The sequence below is a fragment of the Oryzias latipes genome, chromosome 8 (assembly GCF_002234675.1).
Source record: "Oryzias latipes chromosome 8, ASM223467v1".
NCBI classification, from domain to species: Eukaryota; Metazoa; Chordata; class Actinopteri; order Beloniformes; family Adrianichthyidae; genus Oryzias; species Oryzias latipes.
Window position 1 is genome coordinate 16,150,290 of NC_019866.2, and position 27,252 is coordinate 16,177,541.

General features: G+C 38.5%; 1 protein-coding gene across 2 annotated transcripts in view; it reads left to right on the top strand.

Annotated features, from left to right (window-relative positions):
• LOC101161560 (voltage-dependent T-type calcium channel subunit alpha-1H) overlaps positions 1-27,252 on the top strand; it is a 132,950-nt gene that overhangs the window by 87,726 nt on the left and 17,972 nt on the right. The window contains exons 13-28 of one of the 2 annotated variants that reach the window (XM_011478366.3): positions 11,356-11,507; positions 12,753-12,938; positions 13,046-13,163; positions 17,106-17,261; positions 17,768-17,855; positions 17,940-18,208; positions 19,529-19,876; positions 20,617-20,720; positions 20,950-21,073; positions 21,271-21,339; positions 21,443-21,627; positions 21,706-21,832; positions 22,062-22,187; positions 22,436-22,525; positions 23,352-23,565; positions 26,587-26,738. In XM_011478366.3, coding sequence (XP_011476668.1) covers positions 11,356-11,507; positions 12,753-12,938; positions 13,046-13,163; positions 17,106-17,261; positions 17,768-17,855; positions 17,940-18,208; positions 19,529-19,876; positions 20,617-20,720; positions 20,950-21,073; positions 21,271-21,339; positions 21,443-21,627; positions 21,706-21,832; positions 22,062-22,187; positions 22,436-22,525; positions 23,352-23,565; positions 26,587-26,738 — 2,508 coding nt within the window. The remainder of the gene's footprint in view (positions 1-11,355; positions 11,508-12,752; positions 12,939-13,045; positions 13,164-17,105; positions 17,262-17,767; positions 17,856-17,939; positions 18,209-19,528; positions 19,877-20,616; positions 20,721-20,949; positions 21,074-21,270; positions 21,340-21,442; positions 21,628-21,705; positions 21,833-22,061; positions 22,188-22,435; positions 22,526-23,351; positions 23,566-26,586; positions 26,739-27,252) is intronic. The other variant, XM_011478367.3, reaches the window with a different exon arrangement.

The following is a 27,252-nucleotide window of genomic DNA, read 5'->3' on the forward strand; positions in this document are numbered from 1 at the left end:
AAAGTTCTCCATTTATTGGAGCCTAGCTTGAAGAAGAAATATGTGGAGTCTTTTTTGAAGCTTTATTTCCGGATAGGTTTAAAAAAAACAAAGAGATTTGGAACCTTATGGCGATTCAAAATCAGATTATTTTCAGTGGAGCCGGCTTTCCGGGGTTCGGTGTTGGTAAAGCGGAGTTTTACGTGTAAAATAAGGAGCTCAGATATGGAGAGAAATTAGACTCAGTCGGATTTGTGCGTGCATAATTCTTGATTTGTGCGTAAATTAGGATTTGTGTATGCATATTCTTGCTTTGTGCGTGCGTAAATTAGGATTTGTGCATAAATTTGGATTTGTGCGTGATTTGTTACTCACATAATACGTTTTGTGTATAAGTTAAAAAATATAAAATGAAAAAAATACAAAATGCAATTTACGTATGCACAAATTAAGATTACAACAGTTTAAACTACTTACACACACACATCTTTAAAAAACACGCACGAATCCCTTGTTACGCACACACGAAGCCAAAGTTACGCACGGATCTACCGTGAGACTGTTTTCACGTCTCACAAATTCGTCCGTAAGTGCTGCGTTTAAATACCAGTGGAATGCTCGGTCATTAGAATTTTCCTATCAGCCTTCCCTTCTAAACGTATCCAGACAATGACTCAATCAATACATGAAGACAGTAGATGTTAGTGTTGAACATAGAGGCTACTTACTTCGGGGCGCTGACCACCAAGATGGGCCGCCATTCTTCCCGTGACTCTCTCAGTCTGACTGCCTTTGATTTTTCCGGAAGAAAAAAAACAGTGCCCCCTACTGGTCATTACTGTTACGCATTTTGTATCAATTTGGTGTCTCGGAGAATAATATACTTTTAATATATATATTAGCGTTTAAAAGTGAACGTCATATTCTCAGATAATAATTTTTATTTTCCTTTAAAGTTTTTTTAAGCCCTGCTACACCCACTGAAGGAAATACTTTTAGAAGGGAAGGCTGATAGGAAAATTCTAATGACCGAGCATTCCACTGGTATTTAAACGCAGCACTTACGGACGCATTTGTGAGACGTGAAAACAGTCTCACGGTAGATCCGTGCGTAACTTTGGCTTTGTGTGTGCGTAACAAGGGATTCGTGCGTGTTTTTTAAAGATGTGTGTGTGTAAGTAGTTTCAAGCTGTTGTAATCTTAATTTGTGCATACGTAAATTGCATTTTGTATTTTTTTCATTATATATTTTTTAACTTATACACAAAACGTATTATGTGAGTAACAAAATCACGCACAAATCCAAATTTATGCACAAATCCTAATTTACGCACGCACAAAGCAAGAATATGCATACACAAATCCTAATTTACGCACAAATCAAGAATTACGCACGCACAAATCCGACTGAGTCTAATTTCTCTCCATACTCAGAGACAAATTTGGGTGTAGAGGACCGCTGCAGCCTTTATTTTCCTTTTCATTCTCACACCCTGAAGTTCATTTGTCTCATTACGTCATGAACCTGTCATCCAAACACCAATACAGAAAGTAAACAGTGTTCCATACGCCCCATCCTCCAGATGAAACGTCCCGTTTCAACATAAAACAATAATGAGGAATGAAAATAGTCTTTTATAATAGCATTAGAAAGTTGAAAATGCCGAAAGTGCGCCTCCTTAGACGCAAGCGTCATACAAACGTAGAGATCTTGTCTTTAATGGAGGAAGAAAGGATTCAAGTGGACAGCAGCAGGGACACCGATGGCTTCATAAACGGCTGCAGAGATCCTGCAAAACACCCATCAATAAATAAAACATTAATAAACTGTAAATCAAACCAATGAGCTTCTAAACCATTTGTAACGTGATCAATAAACACTCAGCCCACCTGTTCTACTAAGTTTAGTCGGTCTGCTCTGTTGCTGCACTGCATGCTCACTTCGACTTTAATCTCGTAAATTTACCAGTTTCTTTCTCGTAAATTTACAAGATTTTTTCTCGTAAATGTACGACTTAAAATCTCGTAATTTTACTTTTTTTTCTTTTTTTAGTGGCCCTAAAACTCTGTGTACTAAATAACATTTACATTCCGTTAAAAAAGACTAAGAAACATTTTTCACTTCATGTCTCTTCTTGTTTTCTAAGTCTCTCTCTATATATCAAGTGTGGATGTGTGTGTGTGTGTCTGTTTCTATCTCTGTGGTATAAACATAAGTACCGTCCAGGAAAGCCGTTTCCTTTTAGGGTAATACCACACACATTTGGACACAAAAACAGACTCAGGCTCATAATCTCACTCAATAAATGTGACACCAACCTGACCTTTTCATGCCTCGGATGTAAATGTGTGAGGGATGTTCACGCTGACACTGTTTGTGTACTGGTGTGAAAATAGACCTTGTTTGGACTGTGTTTGAACTAAATCCAGTACAAATACATTTGAAAAAAGCTTTACCAATAAGTTAAAAGAAATTCAATCTTTGGTGAATGTCTATAGCAGTAGTAAAGACTGTTTTTGAAGTTACATATAATAAAATAATAAATTCTTTTTTTTAAACTTGAAAAAAAAAACGTGAGTTTTTGTTAGTGATGCAAATAATGTAAAAATACTGTTCTTAGAAAATTTTGTGTGTGTCACTAGTCACTGGTTAGGGGACTGTATTTGGACATTTTTTGGGGTTGTCTGAATCTACACTTCAAAATTCTAGTGTCCTGGAAATTTTCCAGAAGTCTTTACAAAAACCTGTGTGTGGACAATGCCCACGAGATTGCTTACAAGATCGGCAAATAATACACAGTAGCTTTTGCTCCAGTGTTGACATTCTTTTGACTACAGTAAGTCATTTACCCAGTTACAGTCATGTAGCCTTGGGCTAATATGCAACACTTTACAGTAGTAAAGTGTTTACTCTGTCCACATGAGTCATATTCTGTCGCAGTTAAAATCGGCTTTGTTAGTAATGAGTTGCACATGGGTGCAAAGCCGACATAAAAAGGAACTTTTCTCTGCCTCAGAATTCACAGTGATCCCGTTAACGGTCAAAGATTTATGGCATGTCAAAGATCATATGTTGTGTCAGTGTTGCAGGCGACATTTTCCGTGTTTAGGGGTTAATATCCAAAGGTCTGGATAGTTCTGCACTATATTATTTTGGAACTAGTGAGTGAATTTGGACACTTGTCTCTTGTCTCCCTACAATTTGTTATGAATGTAAGAATTTTTTGAAGTAAGGTTTAATTATAATACGTTTATTTTAGTTAAGGTAAAAGCACAAAATCATAACTGACGTTTTAGAGAGACACTGCAACACTAAAGGAGACATCATACGATGATAAAATAATTGGGATTGCTAGAACCTGCAGTAAATAAATCCCTCAAAAATAGAGAAATATGATTAAAGGCATAGCTTGGACAGAGCAATTTGAACTTGCAGCTTTATCAAAAAAGAAAAAAAAAAGAAAGGGTGCATGAAGCAAGACGAAAGAGTCAGAGATCAGTCTGACAGACAGACTTTATCAACTGCTTTATCAACCTTTTTGTAGCATGCTACACGTTAGCTGTGTTAGAAGAGTTAACCGTGTTAGAAGAGGGCCAATCTTGTTTCAAACGCCAAAAAACAAATAGACTGATATGAATAACAGAAGTGTTACTGTGACTAACTCCCAATATTGTAAGTTAGAAGTAAAAAAATAACTCAAAACAAAACAAAAGTCTGGCCACATTACACACTTTATTGTGTGGAAAATACATATCTATATTGGTATTTTTTTAGCATGCATTATGGATTATGATGAGATTTAATTCTAAAACCCGTTCAAACATATCTTTTGGTTTAAAAAGGATGTAGATAGAAACGATTAAAATATTACTAATGTGGGAAAAACATTAGACAATGACGTAACTCGTGGTTTCACTCTTTGGTTTCTTGAGTGCTTCTGAAATTCTCAGGAAATCAAGAGTGTTTGGTGCGGTTTTCCTTTTATTTTAAGGGTTAGTGTTTGTCAATAACTTACAAGAACTGCTTTTATGATCAATAAACTACAGCTTCTCTTTTTATTTTACTCTTTAAGTGTCTTTAGGTCAGCAATATTTTTAATGAGATCGATCTGCAGTAGAGAAAAATCAGAAGGAAACAGTGATCCTGTGTTATCTTCAACTTCCAGACTAGTACTCTACATTTTACTATCTCTGTTGTGCTGTAAACAAACTGTAAAGAAGAATGTAAATTTGACCATATAATCCTTTCAGCGTGCGTAAAAACTGCTGTCTGTAGTGTGCGTTTTTTTTTTGTCACTGTTGTGGAAGACAGTAGGCCACAGAGGTAATGAAAATGCCAGCAAGACCGTCGTTAAAAGTAATATAAATGTGTTTAATATCATGCGCACTTGTGCAAAAATCTGGCTTTTAAAACTGCATTTGGGAGCTTTAAACATGTTGTGTGCTGCCTTGTCAGAGACAAACGGTGTTCTCATCTCTAAATATGGCTTTGTTTTCTCCCAGAAGTCAATGTGGATCCCCTCCACTATTTTACATACGCAGGGCCGACTTATCCAATTATGTAATCTCACAATAAAGGAGAAGATGTGCTACAATTTTCCACACTTGAGTAAAATTCTGTTCATGTTTTTAGCTGATCCACTTCATACTAACTGCTAGTATGCTAAGCTGCCTAGCTTTAAACAGGACGCTTCCATATCAGTAGAACACTAAAGACAGACTTTAGATGTCTTTGACCTTAGATGAGGGGATAACATGTTTTTATTAAAAACAAATATGACCTTTATGAGGGTTGCGCGGTAGTGCAGTGGTGAGCGCTCTTACCTCTCAGCAAAAAGGAACCGGTTTAAATCCTGGCTGGGACCCTTCTGTGTGGAGTTTGCATGTTTTCCCCATGCATGCGTGGATTTTCTCCTGACTCTCCGGCTTCACAGTCCAAAAACGTGCTTCATAGCTTGACTGGTTACTCTAAATCGCAATCGACTACCAATAGTCATTTGTGAAGGATGTGACGGGGGATTTCGGGCCGTCAAAAATAAATAAAGAAAAAATGTATATATTTTCATAAACAAAATGCCATCAGCAAATAATTATCCTCATGGTGATGTCACTTGATTGACATCCTCTGAGACACGTGAAGCACATACATGCTTAATTACACTGAGCGCCAAGGGTGCCGCTAGGGATTTTGAGCCCCACAAAAATAATTTTTACAGGGCCCCTGGCACAGTGGCAATCGTTTTTTGATGCTGTTTTACATACAATTATGCATTATGATGGTATTTCTTACTATCAATATCATCTTTGTGACAAAATAGCATGACAATGGACATGTACAGCATGGGGAGTTCTGAGCACTCAGAATACAATAGAATTTATTTTGTTTCATATATATTTAAAACAAAACTGATTCCTAAATAAGAAATCAACTTTATAAAATATATATATAATTAGTGGAGATTAGAAAAAACTGGAGGCTGACAGACTGATGATGCTGCAGCTGCTGTTTCAGCTGATGCTGGTGTATTTGACTGTTCCGAATTTGCAGAAAAAGAATTTTGACAGAAGAGATGTCAACTATTATTGAATATGAACAGCTTGATAAAGCTTTGAATGGATTGATTATTTAAATAATATAATAGTGAAATGTAAAAATCTTTTTTTTAAAATCTAACATGGTGAGAAAAGTGAGCTAGCTTATAGGGACAAAGTTAAGATTTCATCCTTTTCTATCACAAACCCAACTTTTTTTTCTGAAATACTGGGTGACAAATTGTCCACCATTCTACTCTTTTTCTTCTCTTAATTTCTTTTCCTTCCTTTTTTGGCATCCTGACATTTTAGGCATGTCTTCTCTCTCACACTGTGGCCCTGTCTGTCACAAACCACGTGTCTGTGCTTCCAGTGGAAGTTCAGTCCAGTCAGACTGAACAATTATTAAATAAATATGGGGTGTGGAGAGGGGGTCCTGCAGACGTTGAGGCTTCCAAAACAAAACAAAAAATATATATATATATTGTTCCCATGACATTGAAAATAAAATATTTGTGATTATATATTGGTTTGGTTTAGTTTGGTGTACTAATTTACCAGGACAGTGAACAAATACATTAAGCTTAAAAAGCAAATATGCTTGCACTAGATTGTAACTTATTAGCTAAATTCCATCTGTGTCAATACATTATGGCTAAACATTATACACATATTTACCAATTTAAAAGAAGTAGGTTTTTTTTTAAAGAAATGCAGTATACAACTCATTTACCAATTTATAAAAAGAACAAAAATTTCCAGATTTGTAAATAGGCGTCACCACAGCAGTTTCTTTTAACGACTGGTTAGTTAGATACATGATTGGCGCAGTTAAGGCATCAATGGACTTCTTTAAGAAAATTTGATCAAGCCCCATGAGTCCTTGACTTTTGAGTTTGAAAGTGATGACGTTATTTTGTAGACCTTATATTCACTCATACAACAGAGGTCCATATCATCTGCCTGGATGGATATGGGCTGGTATGGACTTCCTGTGCTAACGCAACCGGTTCCAACAGAAGCTGTAAATGATGAATGAAGGGAGCTCTGAGTTTGAGTTGCACAGTTCAGATAGAGAAGAGATGAAGTAGTTGGTAAATATATTGGCTACAACTAGGTGGTCCATCGTAGTAGCTTGTGCCGATCATTTATCAATACATTTCCATATCATTTTACTGTTGCCTTTGGCCTGTTTATTGATTTTCATGATGACCTTGTTTATAAGGCTTTTAAAGGTCCAGAGATCAGTTTTGTGTTTAGACCTGAGAAACCTTTTTAAAGCAGCATCCCTTTCTTTCCCAAAGCCAAGGTCTCTCATGAAACCGTGGGAGGGTTTTTTACTTTTAGATTTTTGTGGCTGCGTTTTTGTAAATTTGGAAAGAATTTGGGCTACGGAATTTTTAAGCGTGTAACTGTATAAGCATGCTCAGTGGCCACACACTAAATCAATTTGAACAATGTTTTTTTATTTCAGTATCTAGTCGCTCTAAATTATGCTTGGACTAAATGAAATTTATTGGTGTAAATGTGATCTAATAATGTTTTTGTGGAACTAGTAATCCTAGTTGGACCCTTTATTATCTGAATTAACTTAAATTGTTTATTGAGGTGCATTAACTTGTCACAGCGCTCCTTTTCCAACCAGTTCAAGTTAAAGTCTCCATTTCAAATGATTTCCTTATCATTACAGAATTTGAGTACCTCTTTCAGCATACAAAAGAATGTATCCTTTGCTTGGGTGGCCTGTATAAGATGATCACATTAACTTACATTTCGGGACTTAAACAAATCGTTAAATCCCACACACTCCACATCATTTATGGGCAGTTTCCTCTGCTTGCATCGTATCTGTAACATATAATAGTATGCCACCTGCTTTTTGCTTGTTCTGCTCCTTCCAAATAATGTATAGTTTGGAATATTAAAGGGACTTGGTGAAGTGCTTTTATTTAACCATGTCTCTGTCCAAACCAGTTGAGATTTGAGTCAAGCATTAGTTTTTCAACTTTGACAGAGTGCTGTGTACCTCACCATAAATAAGCACAACCAGAACTAATCCAAATATAAGGCACACTGGATTCTACGATGCACAGTTGTTGTTTTTTTTTATTCTGATATTGATATGTCCACTGAAAAGCCCCTTTGGTTTAGCATCTGGATCCCAAAGGATTTTGGTACGATTGATTGTTTGTGGCAGTTGGGTTTCACATCGTTGGTTTATTACCTTTTTGTTTGTTTACTGCCATGGGGTACTTTTAAAAATTGCTCTATTGGCAGCTGTGGCTGAAGTTAGCTACACTGAACTGCAGTTCACTACACTTGTGACATGGGGGCTGACTTTATCAAGGGACCAGAATGAACATGAACATTCCCAGATATCCAAAGCAGTAGTAAAATCAACTTATGGCTAACATTTGTTAGCAGTCTGGGGTTTTGTACTAGTTTACAATTTGGTGATTGAATATAAAATAATAATGTAGAATTTAGTCGATTTGTAATTTTATAGGCACAGACAAAGTGAGTATGGGGTCCCTGTTGTGATAGTGAACATTAGAGTGCAACAGAGATAGATGATTGGGGGTCTCGGGTATACAGATTGAGGATGTCATAGTAAAGATTAGTACAACATGAAATATTACTTTAAATAGATTTTTTTTGAATGTGTGGTTGAAGAAATTATAGCAACTTGCCTTAATAGTTCAGACAAGAGTCAGTCTAACCAAGAGGGGAGCAGCCTCAAACTCCACACAGGCCGACTTACTGAAATTATTCAGTTTTATCATTCCATCAACATTAGATGGCTCTGTGGGTTCCCCTGAGTCTGGGCCCCTAGAATCAGCCACCTTAATTTACCCCAAATGTCTCTTGGATGGTGGTGCACATCTTTGGATGTGAAGCCCTCACTAACAGTGATTCTTCAAGCAAAGATCGATAAATATAGTGTAAACAGGAATGTAGGATCCAGGTTTTTATGGGAAGAAACTTTATTCTGTAATCCAGATTGTGTTTTAGAGGTCTGCACACCTGCAGATGCTTAAATGCTCCTTTGGTTTGAATTAGCATCACCTTGCTGTTTTTCACTCTCCTTAATTCTTTGTACGATGCCCTCTTTGTGTACCACAACCTATTATGTTATCCTGATGTGGTTTGGTCACCTTGCAATTTTTTATTTATTTCTAAATATTCAGTTGATTATGCATGGATTCGAACTTTTTGGGTCATTTTTAGGTCACTCCTCCAACCTTTAAAGGGGACATAATACATTTCTCTAAATTTCCAAGAGGGTTTGTGTGTGCTCGAGGTGGAATGAGTTTGGGTTGGGCTTTGGCGCCCTCTTACTGTCATCATGGTAACAATATGCACGTTTGTCTAAAATGCTTTAACTTAAATATAGCTTTTTTTAAATGTATTTTTTTTTTTTATATTGAATATTTGTATTTGAAAACATTAATATTAGTAAGATATGTATTTGGTTTCATATGAAGCCATTTATAGTGCATATATTTTAATTTAGAGATGGCTCTATCTAAAGTCCATTTCGGTGAAAATATTTACAACAAATAATATGTTTTTGCACCATACAGCTAAACAGATTTACCCATGAAATCTATCTGGCATTTTAGGACATGTTTTTATAGAACTATAAAAATGTTAGTTTCGTATATGATCGATTTACGTACTTACGTGGTATTTACATGGTACTTATTGTGTAACTACTGGGTACTTTCAGGGTACTTACATGGTACTTTTTATTGAATTTACTGGGTACTTACATGTTACTTTTTATGGAATTTACTGGGTACTTAAATGGTACTTTTTTGTGTCTAGTCTGTACTTACATGGTACTTACTGTGTTTATGTGGTACTATTTGGTTCATACCTATGTGGTACATACTGGGTATTTATAATATTCTTACTGGGTATTTACATGTTGTTCAAAGGTGTCTTTTGTGGTACTTACCGCATGTATGAACAAGGTAAGTACAAATAAAGTACCTTGAATTTAAGTCTGCACTCGTATGTTTCATAGTATTAACCATGAATTTACCACAGAAAGTTCCCCTTAAGTACACTGAAACTGGACTGTAAAAGAAAGTTAGCCCTATTTCCACTCAACTACATGGTACTTTCATTACTAAATACTAGGTATGTTCACTTGAATATTACTATGTACTTACCCCTTAAGTACAATGAAACTGGACTGTAAAAGAATAAGAATAAGACATTCTTTATTTACTGCGTTCCCAGTAATTCTAGAAATTGTTTGTAACATGCTACATGTTAGCATATTCAGAATATCTTAACTCCTAACCATGTTAGTAACATGTAAAAAAAAAAAATATTCCGACACCGCTACATGTTAACTGCTCTAGTGTATTCACAATATCTGTAACCTCCAACCTTGTTTGCAGAATGTTAAAAAATATCTGACACAGCTAAAACAAACATTACTGTGACTGTGCTAACTCCCAACCTTGTAGGTAACACGTGAAACTAACCCACAGTCCGACATCACATTAGCCGTTTAGCGTATTCACAGAAACACCCAACCAAACATTTTGACAGAGCGACATGCCTCAAAATTGCTTCGTCATCAGTAAGCACAACCAGAATTAATCCATATAAAAGGTATTTCAGATTATAGATTACACCCTTTTTTGGAAAAAATTCAGGCTTTAAGTGCGTATTATAGTGTGGGAAATACAACACTTATGAAAACATGAGTTCCCTTTACTTAGAAAAGACATTTCAGCCTCTTAATAAGTCAGACGAAGTGGCATCTTCTTTCATTTAGCAGAACAAAAACAAACTGGCCGAATTAGCATGTTGGAATTTTTAAATCTGTGTTTACTTAAATAAAAATTAAACCATCAGCAAATTGGTTTGTCTTTGTGAGAACATTGGTTTTTGCTGGGGTGAGAATAAGATGTAATCAAAGAAAAGAGCTGGATCTCACTTTATATATATATCCTTACCCTCTAAAAAATGATCTTAGTTGGAGTTACACTTAAATAATTTTAGAAATATCAAAAAGAAAAACTTGGATTATTGTTTTAGACCAAACTCTACAGATGCACAAGACCATTATGGGCACCAATTAGACACTGTGGTGGAAGGCTGATAATATGGGATGAGCCTCATGAGTTGATCAATACTTAATCTCCAGAGTACTTTTCATATTACAAAATGCATGCTTAATATGGAAAAGGCCTTACCACAAGGGGGTTTCAATTGATCTCCATGAACAGTTCAAAGATATTTTTTAAGAATTTGTCAGGTCTGCTTTTTAACATTTGACCTGACAAAGAAAGAGCCGGAAACAAAATTAAAAGTAGTTCCTAAAGCATAGGTAACTTATAGTTTTTTCGCCAAGAAATGTATAGTATGTAAAGAAAGTATAAATCATGTACAGTAATCTACACCAGAACCCTTTTTGTAATTCGATTACTTATCTTAAACTTGAACTGCTCATTTAAGAACCTGCCCAGATGTGTTCCATTCTAAATTTTGTATTGCTTTTTTATTGTGACACACCACAGTGTGCTTGTGTGTAGCAGGGAGGCTCAGTTTAGTTTTTGTCGGATCACTGATTGTAATCCGTGATAAGCGGAGCAGATCTACTGTGATGTATTGTCTCCTCTGGTGGAGTGTGATTGATGGGGACCAACTGCAGCGGTGAACTTGGTCGATAATGTCTCAGCTCACGCCACAAACGACAAAAAATGGAGGGTTTTTAAGGTCCTGGGCCAAGAAAGTCAAGATGTGAATTCTGTTATCTCTTTGCCCTTATTTATGAATGTATTCATTTTTTTCTGAAGCAATTCATTTATTTTCTCTCTGCAGCCTGAGTACCTGACTCAAGTATTGGAGATCACCAACTTTGTTTTCACCAGCATCTTCGTCCTGGAGATGGGTTTCATGCTGCTGGCGTTTGGCCTTTGGGGCTACATCAAAAACCCATACAATATTTTCGACAGTGTTGTGGTTATCATCAGGTATGAAGACGCCTTTCAGCTTCATGTGCATTATGAGGCTTTATTGAGTCCACAACACCCTTGTTTACTGGTCCATTCCAAGATTCGATTCAGTACAGGGGTCCCTCGCTACTTTGCGGTACTCATCAATCTTCTTTGTGCCTTGTCTCCTGTGAAATACTGAATGTGTTCAGCGTGCAAGGATGATTACATACACTTTATTTTTCTATGACGGTTTGAACTTTGAGCGTTTAACCCTTTAACACCAGAGATGTCGCAGACGATGGTTAAATAAAACAAACTCTTTAATTTACTATAGGGCAAAATCCAAATTCTTCCCCTACTTCTGTGGCTTCTCCCTACTCCCACATTTAGCCCCTCCAAGTGGGGAGTTCTAAAAAAAATAGTGTCTTCAAATTTGGACGTTACTAATATCCAAATTTGAAGACTCGATGACTCATCCAGTCATCTTCATGACTTCGGATTTATAATGTTAAAAAGTCCTGTAAAAATAAAATGTCTTTACTTACATTTAAATTTAAACTTCTGTGCTTTAGAGCACACCCACATGAAGAAATGCATTTCTCTTCCGTGGCACAGCATGACAACGGATCACCCTCCCAGCGGAGGGATATCCAGTGATAGTTCTCTACGGTATCCCCTTAAAAAAAAACCGTTTGGACACCACTACAGCTCCAAATGCCCCTCATATGGAGGCAATTGGAGGAGCCAGAGGGGTAGGGGAAAAATTACGCGATCGTATAGGGACATTTCATATTGGCTTTGCACTGATATGCAATACATTTCCAACATTAACTGTTGCATTATGGCACAAAGCAGCCTTTTTTTGCAACAGAATTAGCTGATTTATGTTGATTGCTTAAATCACCAACTGCGTAACGTCACTGCTATACAGTGTTGCATATCAGCACAAAGCTGAGTTTTTCCTGCTTCAAAATCCACTAGAATTACAATAATTGCATATACGGTTTAAGAGTAACGGTAGTCGACAGAACGTCAGCACTGAAGCTGAAGCTCTGGTGTCAAAATGTTAATTCCTGTCTGAGAAAACTGTAAAAAGTGTGTATTAAGGGGTTTTACAGCCTTAAAAACATCTATAATTATCGTTTAAAAATAAAGCTTGAGTCCTTAGCAGATTTCACTTTGCGGTTTTTCTGTAAGATGTAACTCCTGAGATAAACGAGGGATTACTGTATATGTTTCTGAAATGTTGCTCGGCATACACAGCGTTGTCCTGTTTCTCAGTGTCTGGGAGATATCTGCCCAGGCGGACGGGGGGCTGTCGGTTCTGCGAACCTTTCGTCTGTTGCGCGTGCTGAAACTGGTTCGCTTCATGCCCGCCCTGAGGCGACAGCTGGTAGTGCTAATGAAGACCATGGACAATGTGGCCACCTTCTGCATGCTGCTGATGCTGTTTATCTTCACCTTCAGGTGCAGAAAAAACCCTGCACACACTTTAGACCTACATTTTCTTTATGACATTTTTTCCCTAAGCATACATTGAATGAATGAGGATTCATATTTCTTTCTCTCCACAGTATACTGGGAATGCATCTATTTGGTTGTAAGTTTGGCCTTCGTTTGGAAAATGGAGACACCATCCCCGACCGCAAAAATTTTGACTCTCTTCTCTGGGCCATCGTCACCGTTTTCCAGGTTTGGGCTCATGCACATCTATTTTATTCTGAATGAGATTGCTCTGCCGCCATTTTAACACGATCTTTAATAAAGCAATCCAGAAAAATTACATGAAAATAACCTGTTTTACAGTGAGGCAAAAAAGTATTTAGTCAGCCACTAATTGTGCAAGTTCTCCCCCTTAAAGACAAAAGACAAGCTGATTTCGGTAACTTCTTCTGTAAGAAGATCCTCTTTCCTCCACTCTTTACCTGTATTAATGGCACCTGTTTGAACTCCTCATCTATATTAAAGACACCTGTCCAAAACCTCAGTCACACTCCAAACTCTACTATGGCCAAGACCAAAGAGCTGTCTAAGGACACCAGAAACACAATTCTTGACCTTCACCAGGGAAGATTATTAGGAAATGGAAGATATAAAAGACCTCAAGATCTCACCCAGTGGGGTCGTAAAGATCACAAGAATGTTTAGCAAAATTCCCAGAACCACACGGGGGAACGAGTGAATGACCTGCAGAGAGCTGGGACCAAAGTTACAAAGGCTACTATCAGTAACACACTACCCTGCCAGGGACTCAAATCCTGCAGTGCCAGACGTGTCCCCCTGCTAAAGCCAGTACATCTACTAAAGTCTGCTAGAGAGCATTTGGATGATCCAGAAAAAGATTGGGAGAATGTCCTATGGTCAGATGAAACCAAAATAGATATTTTTGAGAAGAACTCTACTCATCATGTTTGTAGGACAAATAATGTTGAGTTGCATCCAAAGAACACCACACCTACTGTAAAGCACGGAGGTGGAAACATCATGCTTTGGGGCTGCTTTTTTTCAGCAAAGGGACCAGGACGACTGATCAGTGTAAAGGAAAGAATGAATGGGATTATGCATCATCAGATTATGAATAAAAACCTCCTTCTATCAGTAAGGGCATTGAAGATGAAACGTGGTTGGGTCTTTCAGCATGACAACGATCCCAAACTTACTGGTCGGGTTACGAAGGAGTGGCTTTGTAAAAGGCATTTCAAGGTCCTGGAATTGCCCAGCCAGTCTCCAGATCTCAACCCCACTGAAAATCTTTGGAGGGAGTTGATAGTCAATGTTGCCCGGCAACAGCCCCAAAACATCACTGCTCTAGAGGAGATCTGCATGGAGGAATGGACCAAAATACCAGCAACAATTTGCAAAAACTTTGTGAAGAGTTACGGAAAACATTTGACTGCTTTCACTGCCAACAAAGGGTATATAACAAAGTATTGAGTTGAACTTTTGTTATTGACCAAACACGTGTTTTCCACCATAACTTGCAAATAAACTAAATAAAAAATCAGACAATGTGATTTTATGGATTTTTTTTTTTGCGTTTTGTCTCTCATAGTTGAGTTATACCTATGATCTCTCATCTTTTTAAGAGGGAAAACTTGCACAGTCGATGGCTGACTAAATACTTTTTTGCCCCACTGCATGTAAACCCCTTGGTAAGTCCAAATCCCTTCACTGCAAACTACAAAGTGCACTATGTAGTCCACTCACCAATTTGTAGAGCTCTCCTAATCTTCAATTCCAAAATCAAGTCCCCGAAAAATTTCCCCAAATTTCCCAAAAAAATCTGTGTGCATTGATGCTCACTAGATTGGCAAATATAGACCACAACGCATTGTGCTTAAACAATTTTCTGTATTTAGATGTATTTTTTAAATAAACCAACAACGTTATTATCATCAGAACAGTCGATCCATATAAAAAAGTTGTGATCATGATGTCCGAATTGCGAATTGCTTTATACTAGATAGTCCAACACTGTATATGTCGTCTTTTAGGAATTAGGGTGGGAATTTGGACACAGCCCCAGTTTGAATGCAATGATAGGATGAATCCTGAGACAAACCCAGGGTCTAACGGTTAGGTCCTGGATTACTAAGGGTTAGACTCTAACCCTCAGTAATCCAGTAATCCAAGTGTTTTTTACTTCTTTATACCTGTAAAATTGTTTTTATTTTATGTTTTATTTTGCACCTGTATTTTTTTGAAAATAAGTCCCCAGCTTTTTTTTTTTTTTTACAAAATATTTGTTCATCGTTTGACATGATAATGCCACAAAAAACTAAAACGCTGCAAAAACATAGTTTAATTCTCAGGCTTTAACTGTTTTTTTTGTTGTTTTTTTTAAATCCCCAAATTTGAGAAGAAACTGTTTTTATGGTTTATTACAAAGATCAAACATACAGACAAAATAAAAATGTATGGATCCAAAAGGAAAACTGTGTGAAAAAAATGGAAAAATAAAATAAAATAAAGCAGGGAAAACTCCCCTAACCTACAATGTTTCAATTTGTCCTATTTTTTCCTAAGTTTATCACAATTATGTTTGTTTTAAACCAAAATCTTTAACCTAATCAATTTTTTGAACCTTCACTGTTTTTTTTGAATGAAAACTAAACTAACGGCAGGTCGTTTCTACGTCTTTGAAAACAGCCAGTGTGATTGACTCACGCTTTGGTGCATACGGAGACCACTAAGGGTTAAAGCATGCCGTTGTTTAGTTGTTTGATGATGTGACACCAAATCCACGTTCATTAGCGAGGACAAACAGTGGTGGGAATCAACTCCCTCAGCATGCTTAATCAATCATGGAAGGGGCTTTGCTGACAGCAGAAAAAGTCAAGCCGGTTGATTGAAACAACGCAGAGTTAGATCTTAATTAGACTTGATGATTTTTTATTTATTTATTCCTAAACCCATTCATTATCTTTTTTTTTTTCTTTAAACATTCCTCATGCTTAATGAGAAAGAAAAGCTGAAAGAAAAGAAACAGAAACAGATATGAAATCGTCTTTATGCCATTGTTGCCAATCGTTGTTTTGAAGAATGCCATGTTTTTCCCTGGCAGCACTCATCAGTTCACTTTCACTGTGGCTTCTATTTTTTTTTGCTCTTCCTCCCCATGGAGACGTTGTTCAATTGCTCCAGATAGATTTTTTTTTTTTTTTTTTTCCCTGTGTGGGATGCGTCAGCAGAAGGAGGAATGCAGAGAACAGGCGACTCTCTGCAGAGCTGAGGAAGCATTTTATTCAGAGCCCATAGTCATCTGAAGCAGAAGCACCGACACTTCAGATCTATGTAGATGTGCAAATCCACAGCACTCATTTACAGAATTAGAGGAAAAAGTAAATTGCAAGTGGTCAAAGATGAGAATTCTGCATACTTTATTGCTGACAGATATCCAAACCTAAATATTCTGTTGAAAACTGGTGATAACTGATCGCATTTCTCCCTAAAACATGATAGACCCACTCGGATGAACAGTGGGTTTTTGGTGCTTTTAACATGTTCTGGTGGCTTTTTTTGAAAGATGTTTAAGCTTAAACTGTATTTCTGAGTATTTCTTTATTCAAGCTGATAGAAAAATTCAGTTAGAAAAAGATGATATTTCTTATGTAGATGACTAGATAGATCGCCTAGATGTTACGCTTTCATTTTCCTCTGACTCAAAACTGAACGGCTTGAAAGCTCCAATATAGCTCTCCATTTTTGTTGCACCGGTTGCTTGGGTTGTTAGGGGCTGTAAGCTAGCAAGAGCCTGTGTAAACAGAGAGCTTTCAGCAACATAGAGGGGAAAGGGGGTGGGGTTGCTCCGCTCCAACAGTCCCGCCCTCAACTCAGAGGCAAATTTCTAATGAACTCTGCAAAAGCTATGCTCTAGAAAAAAACACAGGTTTTTTTTTTTTTGGCTAAAAACTGCATAATCATAACTAAAAGACCACTGGGGAACATTTTTACAATAAATCAAAATATGATTGTAGTGGAACCTTAAGGCTCTAGCTTCATCTCCCTTCATTTTCTTACATTAATATCTTCCTCTAATCGGTGCATTTCTTTCTAACCTTTTCCTTTTCTTCCTCCAACCATCTCTAACCCCCAAATCATTCCCTGGGATCTCCGTCTGCCTCTATTCTCCAGATTCTAACCCAGGAGGACTGGAATGTGGTGCTGTATAATGGCATGGCCTCCACCTCTCCATGGGCGGCTCTCTACTTTGTGGCACTCATGACGTTTGGCAACTATGTTCTTTTCAACTTATTAGTGGCCATTTTGGTCGAAGGCTTCCAGGCTGAGGTGAGAATGACTCACATTTTTTTTTCTCATTTCTTTTTTGCTTTTAAAGCAGCTCAAGGGGTATAAACCAAAAAAAGCTGGACTATATGAACCTTTAAAATCAGCCTTTTTATGGTTAAACTTGATATGTTTGGGTTTAATATATGCAGAGCAGATTAAAGATTTACGTCTCATGCTTGAACATATCCCATCTGCATCTCTGTGCATATTTTATTAGAGTTAGAATAGCTTTTAATTAACTCCACTGGGAGCCATCTTTAGACTTCCGGTCTTGAATTTCAATTTTCCAAACTGTTGTGTCATTAAGACACAACTGCTTTTGTTGAAAGTGATTATAAAAAAACCCTCAAAAAACTTAAGATCCATACTGATTACCTTTTCACTCTAATCACTGTTACGGGCTCTCCCCAAGGTGTTTGATACATTTCTGCATTTTTGTTGCAAACAAAGCTTCCATCGCAGGCTTTGAAGGAGGCTCAGTTGTTTGGATTCATGTGTTTCTGTAGGGCGATGCCAATCGCTCAGAGTCAGACGATGAAAAGAAGTCTGACAACTCTGATGAAGATGAGAAGTTGGAACAGTTTACAGACATTGGTAGGTACCATGACCCTCAAAAACGTTATGTTTGGATATAAAAACCTACTAATGATGATGAAAACTTTATTCCAATTTTTGTAGAGCTAGAGATGACAGCCAACGGTCACATTGATGCCTGTGGCACGACAGCTCCACCTATTATTATGCGCACGGCGGCCACACCCATGCCCACTCCCACCAGCTCTCTGGGACCAGAGTCTATTCTAGGAGAGGAACTCTTGTACAGAGAGGGGACACCGAAGGACGGGGAGGTTGGACAGGATTTTTCGAACGCAGGAATCAGTCAGATGGAGTCTCGGACTGGAAGCTCAACATCCATAGACCCCTCCGCTTTTGATCAGCACTCACTGGTAAATTCCCCCAAGGTGCTATAATGTGGGAGAATTTGGGCTTCGAAGCATTCACACGATAATGATTCTCCTGCGCCTTTCCGTACGTAAAAACTCCTTCACACTCAGCGATTTCTGCAATCTTGGAATCAAAACGTTCAGGACATACCTGCTTTTTTTTCTATTTTTTTTATGTAAATTTTTTTTTAATATTGATATTTATATTTGGAGTAAAACAAAACATTTAGGATATCATGCAAAATCTTTTAGCATTTTATCATCTTCAGCAACCTAATTCAGCAGAAAGCATTTACACTAGCATTATTGCAGATAATACAACTTTTCATGTTAGTTTAGTAACTCCCTCACTCCAGATGCCAGCTTTTGCGTGTCTTGTTTTTTAGAAAATACCACCCTAGAGGTTTTTGTTACTTTATTTCAGTTTTTCAGATCCATCTTCCTGTTTTTCAGAGACTTTCAATAGACGTGTATCCACTACTTGTGAAATTGCGCAAATTGGATTTGCAATCATAAATTTGCTTAATGGAAACAACACAATTTTTAACAACTCGCATTTAAAAAAAAAAAAACGGTTTTGAGCTTGTGCAATCAGGGACTTAGATTTGGTATTGGCATATGGATTTTCTCTTTCAATTCACAGAAGCGCCAACCGTTTGAAAATTGATCATGGACAAGAAATAAATAATTGCAGTTTGTGCCCAGCCAGAATTATTCAACACCAAGTCTTTCATATTTCAGAATAGAGCTGTGAAAGAAAAAGCCTGAAGCAAGATTTTGCATTACTTCATTATTTTGCACCAAGTCTCTTCTGTAGGTGGCAGACATGCACTAGTGTTGGGTAGTGAGTGACAGTTTAGTGTGAACACTTAAACAGGCACCACGTGTGCTGTGTGAACGTATCATTATGGTCCCTTAAAGGTTCAGCTAAAAATGTTTTCACCGAAGCAGGTGGAACCCAAGTAGTGATAAAGAATGACGATGGATGGATGGATGGATGGATGGATGGATGGATGGATGGATGGATGGATGGATGGATGGATGGATGGATGGAAGGATGGATGGATCGATGGATGGAAGGATGGATGGATGGATGGATGGAAGGATGGATGGATGGATGGACATCCATTCTCCTACCTCATCATTTCTGTATGTGAAATCAACAGGAGACTGTAAAGAAAATTACCAGCTAGTGCATAAAAAGCCAAAAGTGCTGGTGGAAACACAAATTAACTTCAACATTTCTACGTTAAGAACCTACAGCAGCCTGCGCACCTACATTTGCTAGCACAAAGGCCCTAAACCCGTCCCTGGTCTTTACAGAGCTTCTCCAGTCCCGGCCGGCGCTCGCCTTTTCCACCCCGGGGTTCCAGCAGCTCATGGGGCAGCAGGCGCTCCAGCTGGAACAGCTTGGGAAGGGCTCCCAGCCTCAAAAGGCGAGATACCAGCGGCGAGAGGGAGAGCTTATTGTCGGAGGAGGGCGCAGACGAGGAAGATGGCCACGACAACACGGGGAGGGCTGGCCCAAACCAAAAATCTTTGGAGCAGCCCCAGGTGTCTTCCATGGTTGGGGAGCACAGTGATTGCAATGGGATGACACTGACATGCAGCCCCGATGAGAACGCTGACGCCAAAGATGACATATCTCTAGAGGATGACTTTGATGAAGATGTAAGTCAACATGAGTCACTCCTTTGACTGTGACTTTTACAAATTCCTTTACAGGTTGTCGTCTTGGTGAATCAGTCCAGCTTGTTTTCTGTCATTTCCTCTTCTTTGTTCTACTAAACTCTTTTGGTCCATGTTTTTGTTTCACTTTTCTGGGTCTTTTCATGCTTTATTTAATCGTCTCGTGTCGTATTTGTTTTTTCAGTTGGCGCATTGAGACTTGTTTATGTACAATTTGTGCAGTTGTTTTTTGAATTGGATGTCGGTATAGTGTGTAGCAGTCCACAGAGGGGTTTGTTTGCCTTCGTGTGACCTCTGCTCATGCTATTATTGACTCCAAATTGAGTTTGCAACCCCTCCTTTACGGCTCGGCCGTGATGATGTGTTCGCAGGAGTGTGTATGTGCACGTTTGCGTGCTTCTGATAAGACCAAACAAGCTTTGTGTACAATAGATTCTCCAACTTTTGCTGCTTTCAGGAAGGTTCAGTTTTTTGTTTTTAACGCTTCGACCTGGGCACTCATTCAGACATTCACAAATAAAGCCACACAGAAAGATCCTGATTGGCAGAACTAGAACTGCAGAACTGAGCGTTTCAATGTGAGATTTATGGATTTCAGTTTTTTTATATTCCAGTCATAAATAAAAAAAAGCTTAGATGTGGCACCTGTGTTTGTGATTCGTCTTATAGAAAAGTTTTCTTTTATATTTGATTTTTTTCTCTGTGACCTTTCACCTCTGCAGAGTCCCTTCAGTCACTGGCTGTTAAGGAAGATTCAGAACTTGAAGCCCCGCTGGTGCAAAGAGCACGAAGACTGCTCGCTCTACTTGTTTGATCCCGAGAGCTGGTGAGACTAGCAAAAACTCTGCATTTGCATTTACTTTATGCTGAAAATACCCTGACAGTCACCTCAGCAGTCTGTTCATCTGAGAGGAAACCTTAAGGTGGCATTTTATGGAATCACAGCAGTTTATTTATATAGTTTGACTATGTGCTTTGAAACTCTTTTTCCCTTACAAAAGGTTTTGCTGATGGGTACAGTCGTGTAACAGATCTCTCTCTCTCTGTGTTTACAGGTTTCGTTCATGTTGCCAAAGAGTGATTTCTCACAAACTGTTCGACCACGTGGTTCTGTTTTTTATTTTCCTCAACTGCATCACCATCGCCATGGAGAGGCCGGATATAAAGCCTCACAGCCTGGTGAGACACCCATTCTTGAATCTGAGCGCAAAAAAAGGATGGCAACCTGGGTTTACAGGGAAAGAGGGTGGCAGTTTGCCACAAGACATGCTCAACTTGTTCTTTATCTACCAAAAAAACAAACAAAAAAACAAGGAGTACTGTGGAAAATGGAAAAGCAAAGGCTTCAAAATGAGGATTTTGTTTTCTTCCTGCAGGAGCGTCTGTTTCTGAGCGCATCCAACTATATTTTTACTGTGATCTTCCTCATAGAGATGGCCATAAAGGTATCTATCACCTTAAAGTCCAATTCTCTTGATAATTTGTAGATCAATCAGCGTCCAACTGGAGCGTCGTTGGATAATCCCATGTTTTCTGTGGTTCCATCAGGTTGTAGCGCTCGGTTTTTGCTTCGGGAAGCAGTGCTACCTGCAGTGCTCCTGGAACATTCTGGATGGCTTGCTGGTGTTTGTGTCTTTGTTGGACGTTCTGGTCTCCATCGCTTACGTCGGCGAAAACAAGATCCTGGGAGTGCTTCGAGTCCTTCGTCTTCTACGCACGCTCCGCCCTCTGAGGTTGACGCCCCTTCCCGGTTTGATTGTGAACGCTCGTTTTCTCATTACCGCTGGGTTTCAACCTACCTTGCTTTTTAGGGTGATCAGTCGAGCACCGGGATTAAAGCTGGTCGTCGAGACACTTATCACCTCACTTAGACCCATCGGGAACATTGTTTTGATCTGCTGCACCTTCTTCATTGTCTTTGGCATCTTGGGGGTTCAGGTAAACTCACCCGGATTGGTTTCACATGCTCAGCTCAACTGGATTGTTTTCTCACTTGAAATTAAAATCTCTGAATTCCATTTTCTTAACTTCATAGTTAACCAAACTCCAACTTCCTCTCAATGAGCTTTTGTTCCCTGAAAGTGGAGCAAAAGCAAAGAAGCAGCTTGACACACTGAATGCCTTTTAACCAAACCTCCTTTTTGATCAACACCTTCTCCCTCCCCAGCTGTTCAAAGGAAAGTTCTACATCTGTGAAGGGTTCGACACGAGGAACGTCACCAATAAGTCCGACTGTCTGCAGGCCAACTACCGCTGGACAAACCGAAAGTACAACTTTGATAATCTCTTTAAGGTATGGGCGAGTTGGCACACAGAAAGAATCAGTGAAATGTAGCTGTGTTCTGGAATCTGTCAATTATCATTGTAGATTTTCAGTAATAAACTAAGTAAATTAGTATTGATTATCCTGCTAGCATACTATTATTGAACACATATTGCATTTAGAGGTCATCTTTCTTTAAACATGTGTATCCTAGCAGCATGTATCATATCTGTACAGACTTTCTGAGTGTTTACGGGACTTTTGTCATTTCTCTCCAGGCCCTAATGTCTTTGTTTGTGCTGTCGTGCAAAGATGGCTGGGTAAACATCATGTATGATGGACTGGATGCAGTAGGTGTGGATCAGCAGGTAATTTTAACTGCATTTTATTTATTAACCATATAATCTAATCTTGTGAATCGCTTGCTAACAAGTAATTCACAAATGTGAATCACTTAGATATAACGGTCTTATATATCGACTCCAATCATGTATATATCCACTTTCAAAGCATTTCCAGTGGTCTTTTAATTATGATGATGCCATTGTAGCCAAAATCAAAATTCTGTATCATTTTCTAGTTTGTAGTTTCTACACAGCAGCAATAGGTCATGAGAAATTTGCCTCGTAGTTGAGGGCGTGACTGTAGGCGTCGTCAATCAAACTGTCCCAAAGATGCTCGGTTTGAATTAAGGCGCCGTTGTGATGTCACAACGGCCCAGAGGCACACGGGCATTGTTCAGGCTCCCTGATCTGCACCGTCCAGCGTGCACAAACTCACGCTAGAAGTAAAGCTCGCACTTTGCTGCATTCACACTTTAAGTGCATCCAAGGCTAGATTTTGTAGTTGGCTGCACGGATTTTGAGACAAAACTGTTAACAAAAGTTAACTTAAAGGAATTTCTGAATAAATATACAAAGGTGACGATATATAGCATGTAGCTGCTCCTGAAAACACAGATAGAGGAGTTTCCTGTACTTTTGTTTTCCCTTAAGTTTCAAGACAAACTGTCTGAAAGGGCTTAAATAAATTTCAGAAATTATATACAAAGTTGGGGACATCTAGCATGTAGCTGCTCTTGAAACACCAGAAACCAGTTTCTCACACTTTAATTTGTTTCCCTCTAATTTCAACACAAATCATCAACAAAAGCAACAGAGAATGAAAATCTTTTTTTATTTTTTGTTTTTCCAGCCCGTGAGGAACCACAACCCCTGGATGCTGATCTACTTCATATCCTTTCTGCTCATCGTCAGTTTCTTCGTCCTGAACATGTTCGTGGGTGTGGTGGTGGAGAACTTTCACAAGTGCCGGCAGGACCAGGAGGAGGAGGAGGCCCGTCTGCGGGAGGACAAGAGGCAGAAAATGATAGATAAAAAGCGCAGGAGTAAGGAGAATGGAGGGGCTGGTCGGTAGTCTATTTTTCTGAGCACTGCCTGCTTTCAGAACTTGAACAAAAGAGAAAGAGAATGATTTAAAAAAAACAATAATAATAATTAAAACAGGCCTTAATGAACGCTCCAGAACAGAGGGGGAGTATATTAGACTGGCTCGCTCACACAAACATTGATTGATCACTGACAGAGGGTGTGGGCTTTGCCAATCTGATGCATGTCACTGCATGACTGCAGCCTCATCCCAATCCTCTACTGAACGTGCATGGAAGAGCACAATAATGAAAAAAAACACCAAACCATTGTATGCTTCCTCCCTAAGCAGCTAAGCTGTTCCTGCTGCTGCCAAAACGAGGAAAACTGGACCAGGATTTGCCTAAAACTCATCCATTCAGCTCCTAAAATGTGATGAGTTTTGTTGACCAGTCCACTTTAATTTTTTTTTTTTTTTAATATCTACTCCCTCTAGATATTTTTGCATGCAAAGTAAAGTGGACACATTTGCATTTTTTCCATACATTTTGCTTGATATATTTTTTTATGTGTGAGACACCAGTTCCCTCACCTTCCTCCAAATCCATGTGCAAGACCCCCGAGGTGCCCCTGGACCCAAACACGCTTTGACTGGCAGACTCAGAAACATAGCAGAAGCATCGCAGACTTTTTGGCTGCCTTGAACGCTTTGGGTTGAACAGCTGTTGACATAAAGGGACGCTCAGAGAAGTTCAAACTTAAAAATTATTAACAAAAACAATAAATCATGAAAGAGTTAAGTCTTTATCTGTTTGACCGCTTCTCCTGTATATATGTGTGCTCTTCTTAAAATCAAATCAAAGTCCTTTATCCCAATAATTAATAATAAAACCTGAACTCTAATTATTTCAGAAAGGTTTTTTTGGATGGTAGCAGTATTCTCAAAATATTTTGAGGTGGGCAAATCTACCCCAAAATCTACCCCAGAATACCTTTTTCAGAAGGAAAAGGTATTCAGTGTGACAATTATCTAAGATGTTTTTTTACATTTCAAATATAACTTTACATTATTATTCCAATGTAAATGTTATTTTGGAATTTTTTTAGATAGAAGATATACATGAATTACACCTAAATATGAATTTAGATGGATTTTAACTAAGTATTCTTTTTATAACAGAACCCTTAGACCCTTAGACCCTTAAGAGGGTCTAAGACCCTTAGGAGGGTCTAAGGGCAGGGATGTTTAGTTTAGTCAGTTTAGTTCAGTATAGCCAATACCTATTGAATTCTGTGACTTTATGTTCTTTATAATTCATTTTGATACACAATTATCAGTATGAAGCCCATTGAGATGACTATTGTTGTAAATATTGGGCTATATAAATTAAATTGAATTAAATTGAATCTGCACACTTATTTCATCCGTTTGATTACATAAGTTAACAATATTAACAATAGTTTTTCTCACTTAGGTATAATTTTAAAATCTAAAGATTTACTTGATTAAGTCAAATGTGGCAAAAAAAACAACAACAACAACGTTTATTTAATCTTACTCAGTCCATTTGTGGTGAACCTCAAACTAAGAGAAAACAGGACTTACAATGGAAGAGTGAAACTTACATTTTTAAAACGGTGAAGGGTAATTCACAAAAATGATTTAAACATATTGTTGCAGTGGCTGATGGGACACCAAAACTGTGAAAACAATTTGAACCCAACCAGAAAGCAAACTTGATCTCAAGCCATTGACTATAGATGAGAACTGGACCCAGTGAGTGTGACATCATCCATAGAAAATTACCTATAACAAGTCAATTTAGTCGGCATTTTTATCGCAATACGGACATCGCTATTTTGTTGCCAGACAACATCAGTAAGCACTGATTGGTCTGAATTGGTTTCAGTCATTGTTCCTATGGCAACCACTCTTACCAATCAGCTGCGAGCTTGTTGTAATGCAAGACCACACTTTTATTGAGGCATCCGATTGGATGGAATAACTTTCAATAAAAATACCATGACAAAAATTAACATTATTAAGGACATGTTAAAAAACAGTAGCAGAGCAAGAATGGTTTTTATGACTAATATAGCCATTTATTTCGCAATAGAATTCTACATAGGATTCTGGCTTCTTAGAACCAGCGGGTACTTCCTGTTTGGAACGTGAGAGGGAGGTGTCACTCAGTCCAGTTCTCATATACAGTCAATGTCTCAAAAATAAACCAAGAAATCAAATTTAGAAAAACGGTATCAATTTTTACAGGTTCTAGCTTTAAGTTCCAGCCTTAAAGCTAAAGCTCTCGGCGGATGCTCCTATACCTGATCATGGGGCCCTAAAATTTGACAATATTGTATCAACTTATTTGAAATTTTTACAGAATAGTATGCTACTTCTTGTGCTTTATGAAAGACAGATGCTAATATAACAAATTAGTTCATTTATTAATTTATTTATGTTCTTTTTTTTTGCATTCAAAACACAGATTTCTTCTTTTGACGATCCCTTGAAAGAGTCAAAGTTTCATATAAATGATGATTTATGCATTTTTATGAGTGTAAGAAAGCAAAAGGTTTGTTCTAAGGAAAATTTTTGATGGAGGTGTTCCATCAGTCCAATGCAGTAACTGTTTAAAAAAGGCTATTCAGTAGAAGAAGCCGCTGTTCAGTCTCTAAAACTGCAGTCTAGCACTCTGGCGTGTTCCGTTTCAGACATGTGACGTGTCAGGTTGCGTAGTCTCTTGGGGGAGGTAAAGACTGCTTTGGAAAACAGAAAAATGTATCATTAGTCTGCTGCTCTCCTTAGCGGTGTTAACAGAAAGCAGTATGCACAGGAGTGAGGAGCAGGAGCAAGGTACATAACTGAGCATTAAATGGGCTAAAACTGGGCGAATGAAACAAATCAAATGGAATCTAATTGTCTGAACAATGATGGCAGTGACTTGCTTCTCCCCACCTCTCCATCCTAGTGCACACTACTTCACAAGAAGAATTTCAGAACATTGTTCACATGAGCATTTCTTCTTGTCTGCTTCTTGTTCGTTTCTGCTCTCCAGGGGCCATGCAGAGGCCATACTATGCAGACTACTCTCCTGTGCGCCTGTACATACACAGGCTGTGCACCAACCACTACCTGGATCTCTTCATCACCTTGATTGTTGGCATCAATATCCTTACAATGAGTGTTGAACACTACAATCAGCAGCAGGTGATGTCTTTATGTCTTCACTTCCTATTTATTAATTATTTATCCCTCATTGTAATGCTGCATTCACACCGTACCCGATTCGCTCATCAGGGCCGTCGTGTTTCAATGTTAAGTCAACGTACAGATGCGATTTGAGGCATGATTTGGGTGTCAAGCGCTGCGTGACGAAGTTGGTGCCCAGTTAGGGACCTTGAGCCTTGAGGGACTCGATCAAAGGGTAGAAAAAAGATCCAATATGGCTGCTCAATGCGGGGATTTTTGTCCTAAACTTCCATCCATTTTCCCAACCCGCTGAGGGCACGGGTTTGTTGGAGACTGCCCCGATTACCGGACAGGTCGCCAGCCTGTCACAGAGCCCTGGAGCTGAAGCGATCTAGCCCGCTATCCTAGCCAACCACCCGTTGGACAGCATAGCGAGCTAGTTAGCTCCACTGCCCAGGGTAAAGCAGAGCTAGCGAGTGCCGTCACCCAGGCTACTCGTCCCTGGGCAGCGGAGCTTGCTATGCACACTCTA